The sequence below is a fragment of the Dermacentor variabilis genome, chromosome 1 (assembly GCF_050947875.1).
Source record: "Dermacentor variabilis isolate Ectoservices chromosome 1, ASM5094787v1, whole genome shotgun sequence".
Lineage (NCBI taxonomy): Eukaryota > Metazoa > Arthropoda > Arachnida > Ixodida > Ixodidae > Dermacentor > Dermacentor variabilis.
The window spans coordinates 149,813,440-149,832,190 of NC_134568.1; the positions used below are offsets into that span (position 1 = coordinate 149,813,440).

At 46.1% G+C, this 18,751-nt stretch overlaps 1 protein-coding gene across 2 annotated transcripts in view; it reads left to right on the forward strand.

The window, feature by feature from the left end:
- Abl (tyrosine-protein kinase Abl) overlaps window positions 1-18,401 on the forward strand; it is a 236,793-nt gene extending 218,392 nt beyond the window's left edge. Inside the window, exon 11 of one of the 2 annotated variants that reach the window (XM_075697510.1) lies at window positions 14,191-18,401. In XM_075697510.1, coding sequence (XP_075553625.1) covers window positions 14,191-16,128 — 1,938 coding nt within the window. In that variant the 3' untranslated portion in view covers window positions 16,129-18,401. The remainder of the gene's footprint in view (window positions 1-14,190) is intronic. The other variant, XM_075697504.1, reaches the window with a different exon arrangement.
- The last annotated feature ends 350 nt before the right edge of the window (window positions 18,402-18,751 follow it).

Here is an 18,751-nt window from a genome sequence, read left to right on the forward strand (position 1 = left end):
GGTTTTTCGTCAGCGTGATCACCTTCGTTCACTGCCATTTCAACAATGTCGGCGTCGGACAACATTCCGGTAACGGGCACGTCCGACTCGTAGAGCGCGTACTCTTCAAAAGTGATTTCGCCGTCCTCGGCATCGCTGGCGCAGCCGGCAGCTTTGCGGACTTCGTCGCAAAGTTCATCGCAATCACTGAACTCGTCAGTGTCTGGCTCGAGCGATTTCTCGGCGCGCGAAAATCCTGCGTGCGCGAAACAATTGGCAATTGTCAATGGACGTACTTGTCGCCAGGCTTCAGCGATCAGGTGGACTGCACCCAGCAAATCTATTTCGTACTTCTTACCACTGTCGTAAGAGCACAAGATGCGGTGCAGGAGACTCTTCCTGTAAAACTTGCGAGCCACCTCAATGACTCCTTGGTCCATAGGCTGGAGCACGGACGTCATATTAGCAGGCAGGAACTCCAGCGTGACCGCCTCCAAGTTGTTGATTTTTCCGTGGCCGGGGCAGTTGTCCACAACGAACAACACTTTCCGGCCGTCCCTTGCCATTTTGCGGTCAAGAGCACGTACATACTCTTCAAAGAGCGCTGCAGTCATCCAGGCCGTTTTATTGGCGCGGTAAGTTGCATTTCTCGGGAGCCGTGCATTTCGGAAGCACCTTGAATTGAGCGACTTACCGATAACAAGCAGCGGCAGTTTTTCATCGCCGGTGGAGTTGGCTCCGAAAAGTATCGTCACTCGGTCTTTGCGCTGCTTAGCGCCTGAGCACGCTTCTCCCTTCGGCGTGTATGTGCGGCTAGGCAGCATCTTATAGAACAGTGCTGCTTCGTCGAGGTTGAAAATGTCCTTGTCCGCGTAAGCCTTTTGCAGCTCAGCGAGGCGGTGGTTGCGCCAGGTGTCTGCAGCCCCTTCATCAACAGTGCCGCTTTCGCCGTGGATAGGCTTCGAGGCTACGTTATTTCTTTTTTTAAATCGTTCAAACCAGCCATTACTGCAACTGAAGTCTGTGTGGCCCATCTGCAACGCCAGAGCGTCTGCCTTCTCCATCATCATTTGGGTTGTCACGGGAAGGTTGGCTGCCCCGACATTCCGGAGCCACAGCATGAGTGCTGCTTCGACGTCCGGGAATTTCGAGGCCCGAATCCGCTTCCGCTCGCTGGAAAAACTTTGCTCGAAGCCATCGAAGACCTTCTGCCGATTTTTTAAAACTGTCGATAGCGTCGACAAGGGGATGCCGAATTCTTTGGCGATGCTCGTTTTGGATCTTTCCGCTTTCTCCACTTCCTTGATTAACACAACTTTTTTCTCCAGCGTCAGAGACTTACACTGCTTGGGGCGGGACATCGTCGTCGTCCGTTGACCACACACCACACATACAACAACAACAACAAAAAAAAATCGCAGTCAACGCGTCGTGCGCACAGCGCGACGAAACAAAGAACAGAATCGCACACGCACAATAACGTTCGCACGTGCGAAATGCGGTGGCGCGACTACCCGATAAAACCCATGAGCCCCCGTGCGCAAGCGGCGCACACCACGTGACTGCTTCCAAGGTTACTTGACGTGGTTGACGGAAAACGGCTGCATCCGCGGGAATTTTGTATTCGCGCTTAGATCGTGACCGCGTTCGGCACTTTAGTAGGAACCAAGTGCTCGCTCGGAGCCTTTATCACCTTTTGGTAACGGCCTTTGCCTTCAGCCGTCCCGGTCGAAATTTCGACATATCCGTATTACGCCCGAAAAATGCTTCGAGATAATTGGGTGCGAATACATAACGCCTATGGGTGGGGAAGGCGCGGCGTGGAAAACTTTCGACTTAACCGATATTTCGAGATATGCGAGCTCGTGTTAACGAGGGTTTACTGTACCTGGATTAGCATAGCCCCACTCGCTCTCGGCATCCTTTACCGGTGACAGGCGTCACTCCAAGACTGCAGACGTTGTGCACTGAAGGAGGGGAATTTCAAACTCACCATCCTCCAAAAAAAAAAAAAAAAGGAGAGAGAAAAATCTTATGAGGGATTCGAACTTCCAACTATGGCAACTGAGCATTCGACATAGCTCAGTCAGATAATCCCATAGGCGGTGAGGCTACCTTATCGCCGACAAGTACAGCCCAGAGGGCCCTACATGCCTAAAAACTTCTTTGATTTATCCGCGATACAAGTGTTTTCCTGATCGCAATGGGTAACTCAATATAGAACAATTTCTAAACGGTTCTGGCCTCATAGTTGTGGAATTGCACGTGCGCAGACGGCCATGAACTCGGCTAGGCAAACCCTATAGGCATACCAATGACCATTCACAGTTGCGAATACATGCTCATGATCTACAGGAGTAGAAATGGAAACCTGCGAAAACGAATGTAAGTGCAAATGTAGAAGAAATAACTAGACGCAAACTACAACTCTTCTTTACTTGATAAAAATCTGTATGTGAAATTTGCCACTTTGATGTTACAGTATTTATTTGTTACTTTTTGCATGCTACTGCAAACTTTCTCATCACTTTTCTCTTCCTTTAGCGCTGCAATTATTGGGGGGGGGCGTTAATTAGATAGTCAGCACGAGGCATGCCGGTCAAGCCAGTTTAAGTCCATTTAGTATATCACAGATACCTGAAAACATTGCTTGAATTATCCGGGGTATATGGGTTTTGATGATCGTAGCAAGTGGCACGGCCTAGTATTTCTCAATGGTTCTATCATTGTGGTTTCGGAGTCTCCCGTACACAAGTGGCCATGAACGTGACTAGATACACGATATATTTTCGGCGGAATTGAACAGCACTTAAAAGTAGTGTGGAAAAAAAAAAGAAAATGAAAAAGCTTTCAGCGCTTACCGCGAATTCACTTGTCGCGTCTGGAGGGAGGTACGCCAAACAGTTCACGGTCTCGGCTGCCTGTCTCATGCATCGGAGAAGTCTTTCCGAAAGACACGGAACTGGTACTGATGTGCCGCGCAAGGCTGAGACGTCGGATGTGAGGAGGGTGCATTGACAGAGACTTTCGCTCAAAGGCAAATTCTAAGTGGCAGGACGCCAAACAATAGTTCTGAGCAGTGCGTAAAATAGGTGACCTTGGAAGCGGCCTTGCTCTATGGTTGGAAAGCACTTATATGACGCCTCCTTTAAGCTACAGCGTAAGTTGTGCCTGCAATCAGTTAGGCATTGTTTGTACACTTTGTGCGGGAAGCCTATTGACGTCCCGTTTGCCGCCGAACTTGCAATACATGCAATTTAGCAGTTGCAGATACACGCTCGTGATCTACAGGAGTAGAAACGGAAACCCGCAAAAACAAATATACATACATATATATGCAGTATATATGTATGCATATATATACATATATGTATATATACGCGGAAACTATAGATCCCGAATGGATTGGAAGACGCTGCCACCGGGTTCTCTGCAACACAGAGCTCATACTGCTACGCGTGTTTAAAGTAATAATAACATGCACGATGCGCTCGCTTTGAACACAAAAAGGAAGGCATATCAGTAGGCACGTATCGGCAGCATGTTTCAGAATTTCTGCAACCTATTTCGTAAATCCCACGTGCCTAAAAACTTGTTGGTGTATCCGCGATAGATGTGTTTTTCTGAGTGGGATGGGTAACTCAATATAGAACAATTTTTAAACTGTTCTGGCCTTGGTAGTTCCGGAATCACACAAGCGCAGACGGCCGTGAACTCAGCTAGGCAAAGCCAACAGGCTTACCGACGACGAAGCTTCAACAAGACACTCCCTCACCAGAACAGGAATTGGCCTCCCTGGTGCAGTATTCGGCCACTCGCTCCCAAATGACTCACTCAATTACCCAGTGGCCCTCAGTCCCAAGCAGCTGCGGAGCACCTGACCAACGCGGCGGTCAGACCTGTAACGCAGCAAAGGGTGCTAAGAATCTCTGGGCCCGGACATGCTGCCAATGGAAACCGACCTCTGCAACGTTTAACACCCGAACCCTCTCGAGTGAGGCTAGCTTAGCAGGGCTCTGAGAAACTGTCACACATTGTTTGGGATATTGTCGGCCTTAGTGAGATTAGAACTGTGAGGCTTCATCATCATCATCATCATCATCATCATCAGCCTGGTTACGCCCACTGCAGGGCAAAGGCCTCTCCCATACTTCTCCAACTACCCCGGTCATCTACTAATTCTGGTCATGTTGTCCCTGCAAACTCCTTAATCTCATCCGCGTAGCTAACTTTGCTGCCCCCTGCTACGCTTTCCTTCCCTTGGAATCCAGTCCGTAACCCTTAATGACCATTGGTTATCTTCCCTCCTCATTACATGTCCGGCCCATGCCCCATTTCTTTTTCTTGATTTCAACTAAGATGTCATTAAGTCGCGTTTGTTCCCTCACCCAATCTGCTCTTTTCTTATCCCTTAACGTTACACCCATCATTCTTCTTTCCATAGCTCGTTGCGTCGTCCTCAATTTAAGTGAACCCTTTTCGTAAGCCTCCAGGTTTCTGCCTCATACATGAGTACTGGTAAGACACAGCTGTTATACACTTTTCTCTTGAGGTATAATGGCAACCTGCTGTTCATGATCTGAGAATGCCTGCCAAACGCACCTCAGCCCATTCTTATTCTTCTGATTATTTCCGTCTCATGATCCGGATCTGCGGTCACTACCTATCCTAAGTATATGTATTCCCTTACCACTTCCAGTGCCTCTCTAACCTATCGTAAACTGCTGTTCTCTTCCGAGACTGTTAAACTTTACTTTAGTTTTCTGCAGATTAATTTTTAGACCCACCCTTCTGCTTTTCCTCTCCAGGTCAGTGAGCATGCATTGCAATTGGTCCCCTGAGTTACTAAGCAGGCAATATTATCAGCGAATCTCAAGTTGCTAAGGTATTCTCCATTGACTTTTATCCCCAATTCTTCCCACTCCGAGTCTCTGAATACCTCCTGTAAACACGCTGTGAATAGCATTGGAGAGATCATATCTCCCTGTCTGACGCCTTTCTTTATTAGGATTTTGTCGCTTTCTTTATGGAGGACTACGGTGGCTATGGCGCCGCTATAGATATCTTTCAGTATTTTTAACCGACATGTCCCCTGCTATAGAGGTCTCCTAGATAAGAAGCAAAACGGGGTAGGATTCCTAATCCATAAGGATTTAGCGGGCAACATTGACGAAGATACCTATAAAAAAAGGGATCAGGCAGGGAAACACAATCTCACCAATGCTATTCACTGCATGCTTGGAAGAAGTATTCAAGCTATTCAACTGGGAAGGCTTAGGAGTAAGGATTGATGACGAATATCTCGGCAACCTTCGGTTTGCCGATGGAATTGTTCTGTTCAGCAAGTTACAAGTTACAACAAATGATAGAGGACTTTAACAGAGAGAGTGTAAGAGTGGGGTTGAAGATTAATATGCAGAAGACAAAGATAATGATGAATAACTGGGCAAGGGAGCAAGTGTTCAGGATCGCCACTCAGCCTCTAGAGTCTGTGAAGGAGTATGTTTACCTAGGTCAATTAATCACAGGGAACCCTGATCATGAGAAGGAAATTCATAGAATAAAAATGGGTTGGATCGCATACGACAGATATTGTCAGCTCCTGTCTGGAAGCTTACCATTATCATTGAAAAGGAAGGTGTACAATCAGGGCATTTTACCAGTGCTGACATGTGGGGCAGAGACTTAGTCACTGACAAAGAAGCTTGAGAACAAGTTAAGGACCACGCAAAGAATGATGGAATGAAGATTGCTTGGCATAACATTAAGAGACAGAAAGAGAGCGGTTTGGATAGGAGAGCAAACAGGTATAGACAATATTCTAATTGACATCAAGAGAAAAAATGGAGCTGGGCAGGTCATGTAATGCTCCGGTTAGATAACCGTTGGACTATTAAGATAACAGAATGGGTACCAAGACAAGGGAAACGCAGTTGAGCAATGCACAAGACTAGGCGGAGCGATGAAATTAGGAAATTCGCGGGCCCTAGTTGGAATCGGTTAGCGCAGGGAGAGGCCTTCGTCCTGCAGTGGACATAAAACAGGCTGATGATGATGATTCTACGTATGGCGTATGGGGAACGGTGAAAGCAGAGGAGGTCCTAGAATGTTTTGCGCCAGCGCAATTGTTGTTGTAGACAACTGGTCATTTGTCACTGTGCTCTGGATGGCAGCTATCAACTGCGCACACAATGGGCTTTCTGGCTTCGCTTGGAATATTTTGACCGACTCACCATATAATCTGCTATGCATTAAAATTAGATTGCAACGACAACAGTGCATAAACTTTTCTTTCATGTAGTGGTTATTCGCGATGTGTACCTCAATGAAGTGTTGGCTCATTACAAGTTACGCTGCACGCTCTCTCATTGATCAAGTTTTACTACCTTGTGTTCAGCTAAAAACTATGTTCTTGCGTCCTCTCCATTCTGTTTCTAATGAACTGCAAACAGGAAGTACTTTTAAAAGCCCGATATCAAGGGCAAGGGCTTTTAAACTATGTGACAATGCTCGACTGTTGTGCCACTGCACCCATGCGCAGATTTTGCTATTCCTGTCCAAGAATGCACCAAGTGTTTTCACCCCAAAATTTTCTATTTTTTCAATCCTCGCGTTCAGAACCATTCTGGAGCATTGTTTGTCGCAAAACAAAAGGAACCTGCAACCACAAGCATACCTATTAGTTTGTTATATTGTTTATTCGGTCCCATTTTTTGCTTTGTATTTACAAAACAAAAGAAATGATGCAACATGTTTTTGCAGATTACGTTAGTTCAAATAAATAGGCTTAATATAAATAAGTTTTAAAAAAACTGAGGACGGCACATTTTTAAAAAGGCTTTAGCATGCCATTAATTTAACTATAGGTCTAAGTTTCAGCGCTTATCGTGAATTTTTAGTGCCATCTAGGGCAAAAAAACTCAGTGCCCTTCCACTCTGTGAAGAAAGATGACCAGCGAAGCTCAGTATGTGGGCCACTTAATGGCGAACTGCTCCTCCGCTGCGGGTCAGCCCGGCATTGCACTATTTTTGGAATTGGCCCACGTATGGCGAGTGCTTAATGCCTGCTTGACCTCCGCCGCGAGTCGGGCCGGTATTGCACTATCTTCGGGATCGGCCCACCTATGGGGAGTGCTTAACAAACCTGCTTCACCTCTGCCGCGGGTTGGGCCAGTATTGCACATCTTCGGCATCGGCGCACGTATGAGGCGTGCTTAACGCGTGCTTGACCTCTGCCGCGAGTCGGGCCGGTATTGCACTATCTTCGGGATCGGCCCACCTATGGGGAGTGCTTAACACCTGCTTCACCTCCGCTGCGGGTTGGGCCAGTATTGCACTAGCTTCGGGATCGGCCCATGTATGGGGAGTGCTTAACGCCTGCTTCACCTCCGCCGTGCATCAGGCCGGTATTGCACTATTTTCGGGATCAGTACACGTGTGGCGAGTGCTTAACGCCTGCTTCACTTCCGCCGTGGGTCGGCCCGGCATTGCACTATCTCCAGGATCGGCCGTCGTATGGGGAGTTTTTTGCTTACGACTTTAAAGTTTCCTTGGGCGGTAGTGGTATACAGCTTCGCTTTAAAATATTTCCCTAAAATTTCAACGACTTTCATGGCAACAGGCTGACAAAATCTGAAAACCGTGCTCTTCACAGATTTAAAAAAAAAATACTCTCGACTTTGACCAATATTGTGAAATGGTATGTTCTCACAATATTTCTTTTCACCAATCATAGTAATCGTATTCTATAATAACTAATTAGAATCAAGGCCCAAACTTTAACACTAAATATTTTTAAAGTCATAGCCACCACACTTTTTCTTTGGGAGTCAACCAGAATGTGGATTTGACAAAATTCATAAAAAGCACTTCTGACTGATCCGGGCATTTCTATATTTTCTTCATGAAAACAGACTTTTTCTCGCAAAACTAAGATTCATTTCGTTTTTCTTGGCACCTGGGCAGAAATCCGTTTTTGATGAAAATTAATATGGTCACCAGACATGCCTGGCTAAGCTTATCTGTACACCCAGTAGTAAATTTTGTATGTAATTTCTTATTTATGACAGACATTGTAAAGTATTAATGTGCTGTCATTCGAGGAATATTTTAAGGTTTGATTACTTTTTGTGCCAGCATTCTTTTCTACAATAGTGCATCATCTAACTAGGAAGGAGCACTTCTATGACATAGTATTTCAGAGATTGACTTTGAATTTTGAGGTCTTGATAACTTGGCACTTAAAGGTTAACCGACAACACGTGCCGTGGTTGCTTAGTTGCGTTGGACTCGTTGCGCGGGATCGAATCCCGGCCATGGCGGCCGCATTTCGATGGGGGCGAAATGCGAAAATACCTGTGTACTCTTAGATTTATGTGCACGTTAAAGGACCCCTGGTGGTCCAAATTATTCCGGAGTACCTCACTATGCCGTGCCTCATCATCAAATCATGGTTTTGGCACATAAAACCCCATAGTTTTTAAGGAAGTAACTGAACATTTATGGCACACATGTCTCTCTCTCTCTCTCTCTCTCTCTTTATCGTTTTTTCTTTTTAACTGTCAGGTTCGAATACTGAAGTTGCAACACGGAGAACATTATGAAACATTTTTTTATCTGAATTTGTGATCATGTTTGCGCATTCCTATGGTAGAAACAGTGAGAGGTGAGCGCAATAGCATACACCAGCATTAATGGGAAGCAGACAAGTGCAGCAACCATAAGAAATGAATCTTTTGCTTGTCAAGGGGGTTCACATGCCATTCATGCTTGTCTAACTGTTCAATTATTTCTGCCAAATATTGGCAACATGCTTTCGGGGTTAGCTGTCCCAGCTGCTCTAATAATACAGTCGAATCTCGATAATTCGTACCTGAAGGGGCTCGAAAATTTGTTCGATTAAAGAAAGCTAATTTAATGGAGGACTTACCTGCAGTGGCGCACGCGCACTGAGCTAACACGTGAGTGGGAAGTTCCACAAGATTTATTCACACGTATTTACAAATTACAGTCAGTTATTAGGCATATCACTGCTCATACTGTGATAGGAGGCGGCGATGCACGCGTGTATAATAAAAGGAAACATGTCCCGTGACAATTGCCCCTTCGAACTTTTGGTAGGCTTCACAGCGTAATACTGCTTAATTGGGGCCAAGTTGACATTCGGGAACTGGCATTATGCAACGTGCCGTGCTTTCCGCGCTCCGAAGACATTGGTGAGGATTACAGAGGTGGAGTCGGCACCATTGCTAACAGCGGCGAATTCTTTCAATTAAAAAACACGGCACCGAACAGCAAGAAGCTAGGTAGCGAAGGTCGAAGTAGCTAGGCCTAGCATTGCCGTGGTGTGGCTACGGCTGTCAGCGGATTTGCGTGCACGAGCGCCGGCTCGAGGAGGCGCGATAATCAAAATGGCAGTGGTGGTGGCTTCGATGAATGCCATTTCAGACTTGCGGTCATGGCAAAAAGTCCTGAAAGTCGGACGGCGAAGGTTTTTTGGGTTCGAAATTTCGGACTTGTACATCGACTCTATGGGGTACATGGCGGTGCCGCGACACTAACAGAAGTCACTAACTTGTCATAAACAGTTGTAATGGGGATGCACTCCTGTGAACAAATTTCCGCCAGAGCTTTTTTTTTTTTCTTCGCACACGGCGTTGAGAAGCCTCTCCTAAGCTTTTACTCTATGGTGAGGTCAGAGGAATGCTAATCGAAGGTGCCACTGCATGATTTGGCGCGGTGCTGAGAGCATTGTCGGAGCGCAGTATGTTCGAATTAACCATTGCAAGTGGGCCTTTTCGCCTATTGGAATACATATAGCTTTGACTGGACGACAGCGTCAGTTCAACTTAAGCGTGTTCAAATTAATGAGGTTCGACTGTATGTAAGTCAGGCCAAAGTTTTTTTTAGCCAAGTGAAGTCAAGCTTTCGAAAGCCAAATGATGTTTTTACTACAGTGCACTGCACTTTGACATGTGATGAAGTGGTGCTGCCCACATGACGAGTGTAATGGCAAACCGTGTCGTCCCTAACTACATGGCGACATACACTACTACACTGTTTCACACGTTAGTTCATATGGATGTAAATTCTGATCACGCATTTGAGCTAAAAGTCTTCACCTCAGCTCGCTCTGGTTATCAACAAAAGATATGTTTCTGAATGGCAACAAATTGAACTTTTTTTTAGATTGTAATACACATAGAATAAAGCGCAAACACTTACCAAAAAAAATCTATGGGCACTTTGCTGAGCTAAACTGCGATAGGCGAAAGCCTATCTATGACTGCCTCTGTTGCCGTTGTCGGAACTGTTCTGCGAACGGAGACCGCCGTTGCCTCGAGTATGGGATGCAATCACAGCCATATGACTGCAGGGTTTGTCGCCGATGTGTGCACACCCCCATGCGCATGTTTGCGCTCTCCCACGTGCAAACTCGCGCAGCGATACTGGCATGGCGCCCCCTCTCCTTGCTACCCTCGCCGGTGATCACCGCTTTCCTGCATCCACCACGGATTTCGCCCGGACACTCATGAGCCACTAAAGGCTTACGCCTTAATAAACAGAATGTGATTTTGAGAAATACACATTCAATTAACAGCCAGCTTGCGTATAGTATCTGCGGTCAGATGGTGGGAGTCCAGCCCTTAGTACCAAACAATATTAAAGTTATAATTACTACTTATACTGCGAACACCTTGTTCAATTCTATCCTTGTTAATCACGGTCTTTCCATTTCCACCAAATGATGCGTTCTGGGCAGTTGTCGGTCCTTTTAACCCATTAACTGCCGTGACAAATTCTGAAAACATTTTTAAAAGTGCAATAAAAATTGACCAAAAGTATTGTGTATTATTTTCTTGTCAAAATTACAAGAACCTGAACACATACACATGTGCAAAAATTTCCAAACATTCATGATGAGTTGAACACTTCATCGGCACCAGAGGATGCTCGTTGTGATGGCGAGTTATCTCATCATCGGCAGTTAAGGGGTTAAGGAGAAGCTCCATCGTTTTAGTTGTATGACAGGGTATCTACCAACCGGGATCATTGTGTTGATTTTCTTGAACTCAACGCAATGGAATTCAAGAAAATCAACACAATGGTCAGGAAAGCATATAAGCAGGTGATGGGCTTGCCGATCAGTACGTCCACAGAACACCTACTACGACTGAGAGTGCACAACACGGACAAGCAGCTGACGAAGCACATTTATTCAGTCAGTGAACAAGGCTGGCGGTTACGGAAGCGGGGAGGTCCTTCCTCTTACGCGTGGGGCTCCCTACCCCTCTCAGCCATCCGCCGCCTCAGACTGTGAGCTTACCTCATGACCTCTTGAGCAACATCACCGTACGTCCTCTACCTCGCAAATGTACCCAGTGCACCACGCACAGCGAAGGGAGGCCCGGGCCCTGGCCATACACAAGCAATATGGAACTTTACCTTCTACAGCCTACATGGATGCGGGGTTTTACCCCAGATGCGCAGCCACAACAGCCACTGTAGTCGTCAACAAATAACATCGGAGCAGCATTTCGCTCACCTGAAACAATCCCCTCCAAGCTGAGGAAGCGGCCATAGCCCTTGCGGTCTCCCAAACGGAGGTTGAAGTCATAGTGACCGACTCCCAACAGGCGTGCCGCAACTTTGCTAGCGGCAGAATTCAGACCACTACGCGCCAGATCATCAGTCAAAAGCTGCCAACGAGATCAGTCTTGATCATCTGGGTGCCAGCTCATCATGGCATTCCTGGCAACGAGGTCACCAACCATGTGGCTCGAGATTTGACCCACCGAGCTGACGCCGAGGAATCTGAACCCGAGTGCGTGCACCCTCTAGTCTCGTACCAAGACATCACAAAACACTACGAGCTAACCCGCAGAACATATGCACCCGCACACAAGTCACTACCTAGAGAGCAGGAGCGATTCCTCCGAGCTCTACAGGTTAATACATTCCACCACCCTTCCAGAAATCACCTCACAGCCCCTACACAATTCTCTCCGCAATGCCGCTTCTGTGTAGAGCCCGGGTCCCTCAGGCACATAGTAGGGGGTTGCAGAGCATTAAATCCTCCGAACCCTTACCACACCGACGAGCTTTGGGAGAGAACCTTGGCCAGCTCCGACCTCGAGGATCAGCAACAGCTGATTGCGAGGACCCAGGATGCGGCCCGAGCTCCAGGCATTCTGGAATGAGGACGCCTCTTTAAAGCAGCATTTACCTAATAAAAATGTTTATTCTCTCTCTCTCCAACCAGGAAAACTGGGAATTCTGAGGGATTTTGAATAGTCTGGAAATACTTGGGGAAAACTAAGGGAATTTGTGCTTCTATCAGGGAAAATTAGCTGTAATTTTATTGAAAGGCAATGAAAGTCGCGGTAACACTAGCTCAAGTAACAGAGGAATCGTAAAGAATCTACTTTGATGCCGTGTCGTCAGCTGCAGGAGTTGCCAGTGTACAGCCAATGACCGACTTTCCGCTTCGCGGCACCATCACTTACCCCATAGAGTCTGTGTATAAAAATGTCTGAAATTTCGAATGCAAGAACCCTTAGAGCCGTCCGATTTTCCAAACTTTTTCCATGACCGCAGATAGGCATTCAAAGCCACCACCGCCGCCATTTTAATTACCTCGCTGCCTCGAATCAGCGCTCTCACACGTGGATCCACTGGCAGCCGTAGCCACCACTGCGGCAATGCTAGGCCTAGCTGCTTCGACTTCCGCAACCAAGGGTCTTGCTGTTCGGTGGGGTGTTTTTCATTAAAAGAATTTGCCACTGCTAGCAATGGTGCCGACTGCGCTTTTGTAATCCTCAGTGGCTTCGAAGCTCGGAAAGCCTGACGCATTGCATAATTGCGTTTCCCAAAAGTCAGCTTTGCCTTAGTAGAGTAATGCTACGCAGTGAAGCATAAGTGTGGGAAGGGGCAATTGTCACAGGATACAATATATTTTCCTTAATTATACACGCATGCACCCGCCATCTCCTGTCACAGTATGAGCACCGATATGGCTAATAAGTGTACTGGCAGGCATTCAGAGCTTTTTCGAGTTGTGCCTGTGGCGATTTGAGCCCTCAAGGGCAGTAAAAGACAGGCATTCATTTTTTTTCGAGCTGCCCGATTTTTCTGACGTTTTTGCAACCCCTAGGGAGTCCTAGAAATCACATTGACTGTACAACTTACCAAGAGGATGTTTCAAACGGTCCATTGGCCGAACACGCGACGGAAGAAGGGCGAGAACAGAAAGGACCTACGCATTGAGGAATGAACGGGGAAGGAAGTGCGCCGTCACTTCTTTGAAGGAGTTTGAGCTCAAAAAAAAAAAAAATGTGTTGGCTGATGCCAAGATGCAGGTGTTCCTCGTCCAAACTAAAATAAACTCTCTAAAGCAATGAAATGCAACACTGAGACGTTGTGCACGGGCTGAGAGTATGTCAGGACAGTTGAGGTTTTAACAGCTGTTGAGGGAGAGAATTTCACTTGTGTCAAGGTTTGGGCCTCATACAAATGAGCTTGCTGTCAAGTGATAAAAATAGCTCATATTCTAAAATATTTGCTTCTGTATGCATCTCCTTTTTATTTGTGTTTGAGAATGTTGACTCGATTTGCAATGGGTCTTACTTTTTTTTATGTACTTTATTTGCTATGCATTTCACTAACCCCTCCCTTCTGTTGTCTTTTTGATTAAAATAAAAACTACTCCTTACTATATTTAAAACTGGGTAAAGTCGTTTTTTATTTTTAAGTATGCTTACTGGAGAGTTCAAGAGCTGTGTAAAATAATTAGTAGAAAAAGCAATGCTATTTGCGGCACTAGCCAGCTAGCTGCTCTGCATAGCCTGCATAAATGTTGCATATGATCTCCTTTTACTGGTCTGAGAGTAATGGGTTTTTAATTTATACTTGCTTTCTTGTTAGCCAACAAATAGCAAGTTTATGCTCTCAAGCAGAGATGTCGAAAATTTAGATGACCCATTTGTGCCCTATACCTCTTGAGCCTAGTAGTCAATGTTCTGGCACACTTAGCATTTAAACAATAAGTTTTATCATGCTTGCATTGTGTTGAAATAGAAATAAATGCTCAGATAACTATGTTTGGTAGTCTTGTCATGTCTTCCTCTTGTGCAGTGTTCTTACATGAGTCATTTTATTGATAGCAATGTTCAAATGCAATTATAGACATGAAACATGTTCATTTATTTACAGGTTCAGGTTGCAGCCTTGGAGGTGCAGAATGTCAAGCGTGCCATCAATAGGTATGGGACATTGCCTAAGGGGGCCCGTATTGGTGCCTACCTAGAATCATTGAGGCAGCATGGACTGCACACTGGGACATCCTACCAAGAGCCTGTTGTCGAGGTTGGACATGCTCACTACCAGATGGGAAACGTGCTTTCTATTGGTTCAGGAGCTCGAGTGGCTGCCGGGGCTGATTATGGTCACGCACGTTGCAAGGTTGGAGACGTCACACCACCACATGCAATATTGCAGCGCCAAAAGTCTGACTTGACACACACTAAAGTAAGTGATGCTTTTGAGACTGGCTCTATTCCTGAGATGAGGAGGCCAGGGACCAAGCAAGGACCATCTCCCAGGCTAGCAAGGCATCACAGGTTTGATGGGAAGTCTACAACTCCTGGGCGAGATTTGCCTAATGATGGCTTACAAGATGTAGTAAGTGAAAGTGAGGCTCAGGTGGGAGTAACACAAAAAAGAGAGTCGTTTGAATCGCTTGCATTGCAGTCGCAGGATGGAAAAGCAGCACCAGCAACAGTGTCACCAGTTGCGCTTTTTGGATCATCCGTTGTGCGCCGAACTCTTAAGCGTCGACCAAAGGACCGACCACCTAGCCCTCCAAAGCACCCCCTTGTGAAGAGTGGCTCTGTGGATGACCAGTTGAGCCGTCACTCAGGAAACTCTAATGCTGCCACGAAAGCAGCTTCAGACAGTAATCAGAGTCCCGTGATGCCAGAGGCTCCAGATGGCAGCCCTATTTCTTACAGTGATGAGGGGTTCCCTCCACCACCAGAGTTTAGCAATCCAGACCAGCAGACACTTCAGTGCCAGGATGTTCATTCTTCACCGTTAGCAGAAATATCAGCAAGGAACTCTGCTGCGCAGGTGGTATCGGAGCTGTTTGAGAACCTTAAGATGAAAGCTCGTCGAAAAGCTGCGGAAACAGGGGAAGCATGTGCTCAAACAACTGGAGATTCCTGCCGTGGAGGTAGCCCTGTTGAAAAAAATGCTACTGATGTACTAGCCAAAGCTTCTGCTCCGCAGAAGAAAGCTCCTGTAGAGGACAGCAAGAAACGGGAGCCAGAGCGATTGCAGTCGCCCACCCAGTCTCTAGAGCCACCAGCACAAGGAGAAGAAGAGAAGCGGCAAAGCTCTGGAAGCATTAGTAGCCTGAAGAAGCTGTGGGAGAAAGAGACAGGTGGTGGCAAAGTGAGCCCCAAGATTGGTGCCAAGCGACCAGAGTCATTACGCCTTTCAAAAAATGATGGAGGAGAAAGCAAGAAAACAAGCCCTCCATCACCACCCTCAGCAGTCACCGTTCCGCCAAGGACACCAGATGATGCACCTGACCCCCAGCAGCAGCAGCAACAGCAGCAACAATTTACATCAAAGCCTGTTGTTCCGACCAAGCCTGCCCTTAAGGCGGCCTCCAAGCTCTCCTCCAGCACAGGCAACAAGTTTCTGAAGTCGTCGTCATCGTCAGGTGCGCCCAGTCAACCTAAACCTCCTGTGGTGCCTCGCAACCAGCCGAGCACCTCTCCCCAGCCCAAGAAAGGTGCACAAAGAGATGAGGATCGGTTGGCTGACAGCAAGAGCTCCATCCTGGAGATCTCGAGTGCACTGGAAAGTGGCATTGTGGCACTTAAGGCGGCTGTGCCAGGCTCCCTGAGCAGCGTCAGCGTAATGCAACTGTCCGACAAGGTGCAGCTCTTGTGTTCCTCCTGCAGCAGCTATGCCGAGAGTGTGCCGCCACACGGCCGTTTTCGTTTCCGGGAGCTGTTGTCGCGTCTTGAGACGCAGGGCGACCAGCTGCGGACATGCTCCAGCAACAACAGCGCTGCCAGTGCCAAGCTGTTCACGGACCTGCACAACACGGTCAGGGATCTAGTGAACGTGGTGCAGCGGTGAGCTTTTGCTCCACGCCTGTGTACATACTCTGTTTCACTGCAACTGTGATTACACTTCACGATGCTCCTCCGTTTTTTTTTTAATCATTCTAGTCCCTTTTAGAGACCATGTGTGTGAGGGTGCTCGCCTGCATTCAAGCTCATCATGAGAACCATTGTCAGACTCCCATGTTTGTCAGGTGACGGAAGATTGCTGAATGTCCTTTGTAGTCCGAGAGAAAAATAACTGTTCTGGTCTTTTATCATCGGGTAATCATAGTAACTGTAATGCTGATGGTATTTATATCACTTTTTAGGATGCTGCAACATTTAATTTTTTTTATTATGAACTTGTCAGACCAAAGCCTATCTCTTCAATGCTTTTATTGAAATAGCTTGTCTGTCATATTTTAATTGACTTTGAGCCTTGATGAATGGACTTAGTTTTGAGTGTGTGGTGATTGTGCAATTTTCTATGCATCTGTAAATTTTTTGAGTATGGTTACTGTAACAGAAGCAGACGTGGTACCTTTTAAATTATTCAAAATAAAATAGTAAAAAAAAACTGTTTTTTGTTGTGGAGCATCATCAAATTGAAAGGTGCAAGTGCAGCCTGTCCAAGGCATGCAAACCCAAAGCCCTTGTGCATATGCTAGGTAACATTACCTGCCCATGCACAAAACTCTTTAAATTATGTAAATGTCATAGTGGTGCTTTAAATTTGCTTTGAAATTATGCTGCGGAATGCACTGTTGTGGTTTGCAGCAATTAATAACAATGCACTCGCTTTTTGCTGCTAACTGTTCTAAGGCCTATTCCAATGTTCACTTTAAGGTGCATGGCCAAGCACTGCCTTTGACACTATCATGAAGACTGGAACAACTGTGTTTGCTTCCTCCAAGAACTCTCACGTCAATGCAGTTTTGCACGCCATTCTGGCACAACTGCTCAGCTTATCCTGTGCATTCACTGGAAGAACATTAGCCACATATCTCCATTTAGATGTTTGTTAAAGAACCCTGAGTGAAAATTAACATGGAGTCCTCCATTACCGTAGTGTATTGTGTTTCAGGAGTTGTAGTGGTCCTTGAAAACCCTTCAGTGTGGAAGGGTTTGGTTCCCATAATTAAAATTACTGTAAAATGTAATGCCATAGCTTTTCTTTCTTGTTTTTGAACATAAATTGCATATTACATTTTCAACAACTGATAATAGTGCCACACATCCGAGGTCACGTCTGTTGCGCAAGGTGCTCGAAATCGCTGCATTGTGATACCACTATCAGTCGCACTCAAGTTTTTTCAGAAGTAGTGCAGGGCCCCTTTAAGTTTCACAGAGAGCTTAAAAAGTTCCTGAACTTTGCTCGCAGCTAAGGTTGGGGGATTTAATTTGTCTATCGGACTACAAGGTTTATGCAGGTGAAGAAGAGTCATGCCAATCTGATCCAGTTAGCATCACTGGCTTGTGATGGTGCATGCGAGAGAGACTTAGCAAACACATTTTCATTCCAGTAGCAACAAAAATAAAAGTGCTGTTTAAGACAGCGATTTTGTTATCAAGCTATCAGACATCGTGGTGCTTTATTCCTTGAAAACCTATAAATTTTTTTTTCCTGCAAAGGCTGCTATGAACCCTGCGCTTTTGCATCTTGCTGCACTGTTAGATGTCCTCACTAAAATTATCTGCAAGTGCTTTTTAAATGGATAAATTTCCCACTGGCCTGGCCATGAAACCTGGCAGTGAAACCTGTTCAGTCATGTCTTGCTGCAGGCTGATATATATACGAAAGAGCATGAGAAGCTAAAAAGTCAGCCTATGGTGGCCTGCTGGTGCTGTATGTATTGCATTGACCTACATGTTGTGATTTTCCGGGTTTAGAATGGCCTTTCCACATTGTAGAAAACACTCGCCATGGTGTGCAACAACAGGGTTGTCCCGTAAGTTATCTGCCTGACACAGAAAAGTAGTGCCGCCAAAATTTGTTTTCTGTGGCGGTGTCCTGCAACAGTGTCCTCACCAAAAATTGTGCATGCTTGGCGCATATGTCAATTGTGGTGATCTCCATTGTGTGCATTCAATCCAATAGTGCCAATAGCAATGGATAATAGTAAAAGATGGGTGGAGTATGAGCACCAAGTAGTTGTTGATAAACACCAGGCGGCCATTGTATGTAGCCACCGCATGACTGTGACAGCTAACAGCATCCACTTGGAGTCAGAGTGGCGGCAAATACTCTCCTATTCTGCATGAGCTAACTAAGCTTTACTATATCCTAATCAAACATTCTCTCTATCTCTTCTTTATCCTGTAAACTTGCCTATGATGACCCTGTCCCCACCTCTTCCCTGCTTTTCTTTCTCCACAGACTACAGTCGTCCCCTGCTGATCACCAACACATACCATTTAATGGTCCCATCACCCTCGAACCCCAGCACATCTGGAATGTGGATGTTCTCTCCGATTCTGGATGGATGGATATCTTTGCATGACTTTACAACGTGCTGAGTTGTTGCCAGATTTCTGCTATTTTTCTTTTCTGCAGCTGAGACAGGTCCCCTTGTTGGTCTAGTACCTCGAGTCCTCAGGCAGGTAGCTCGGGCCTCAAAAAGCAAGGCACTATACCCTATGTGGTGTACCAATGTTTT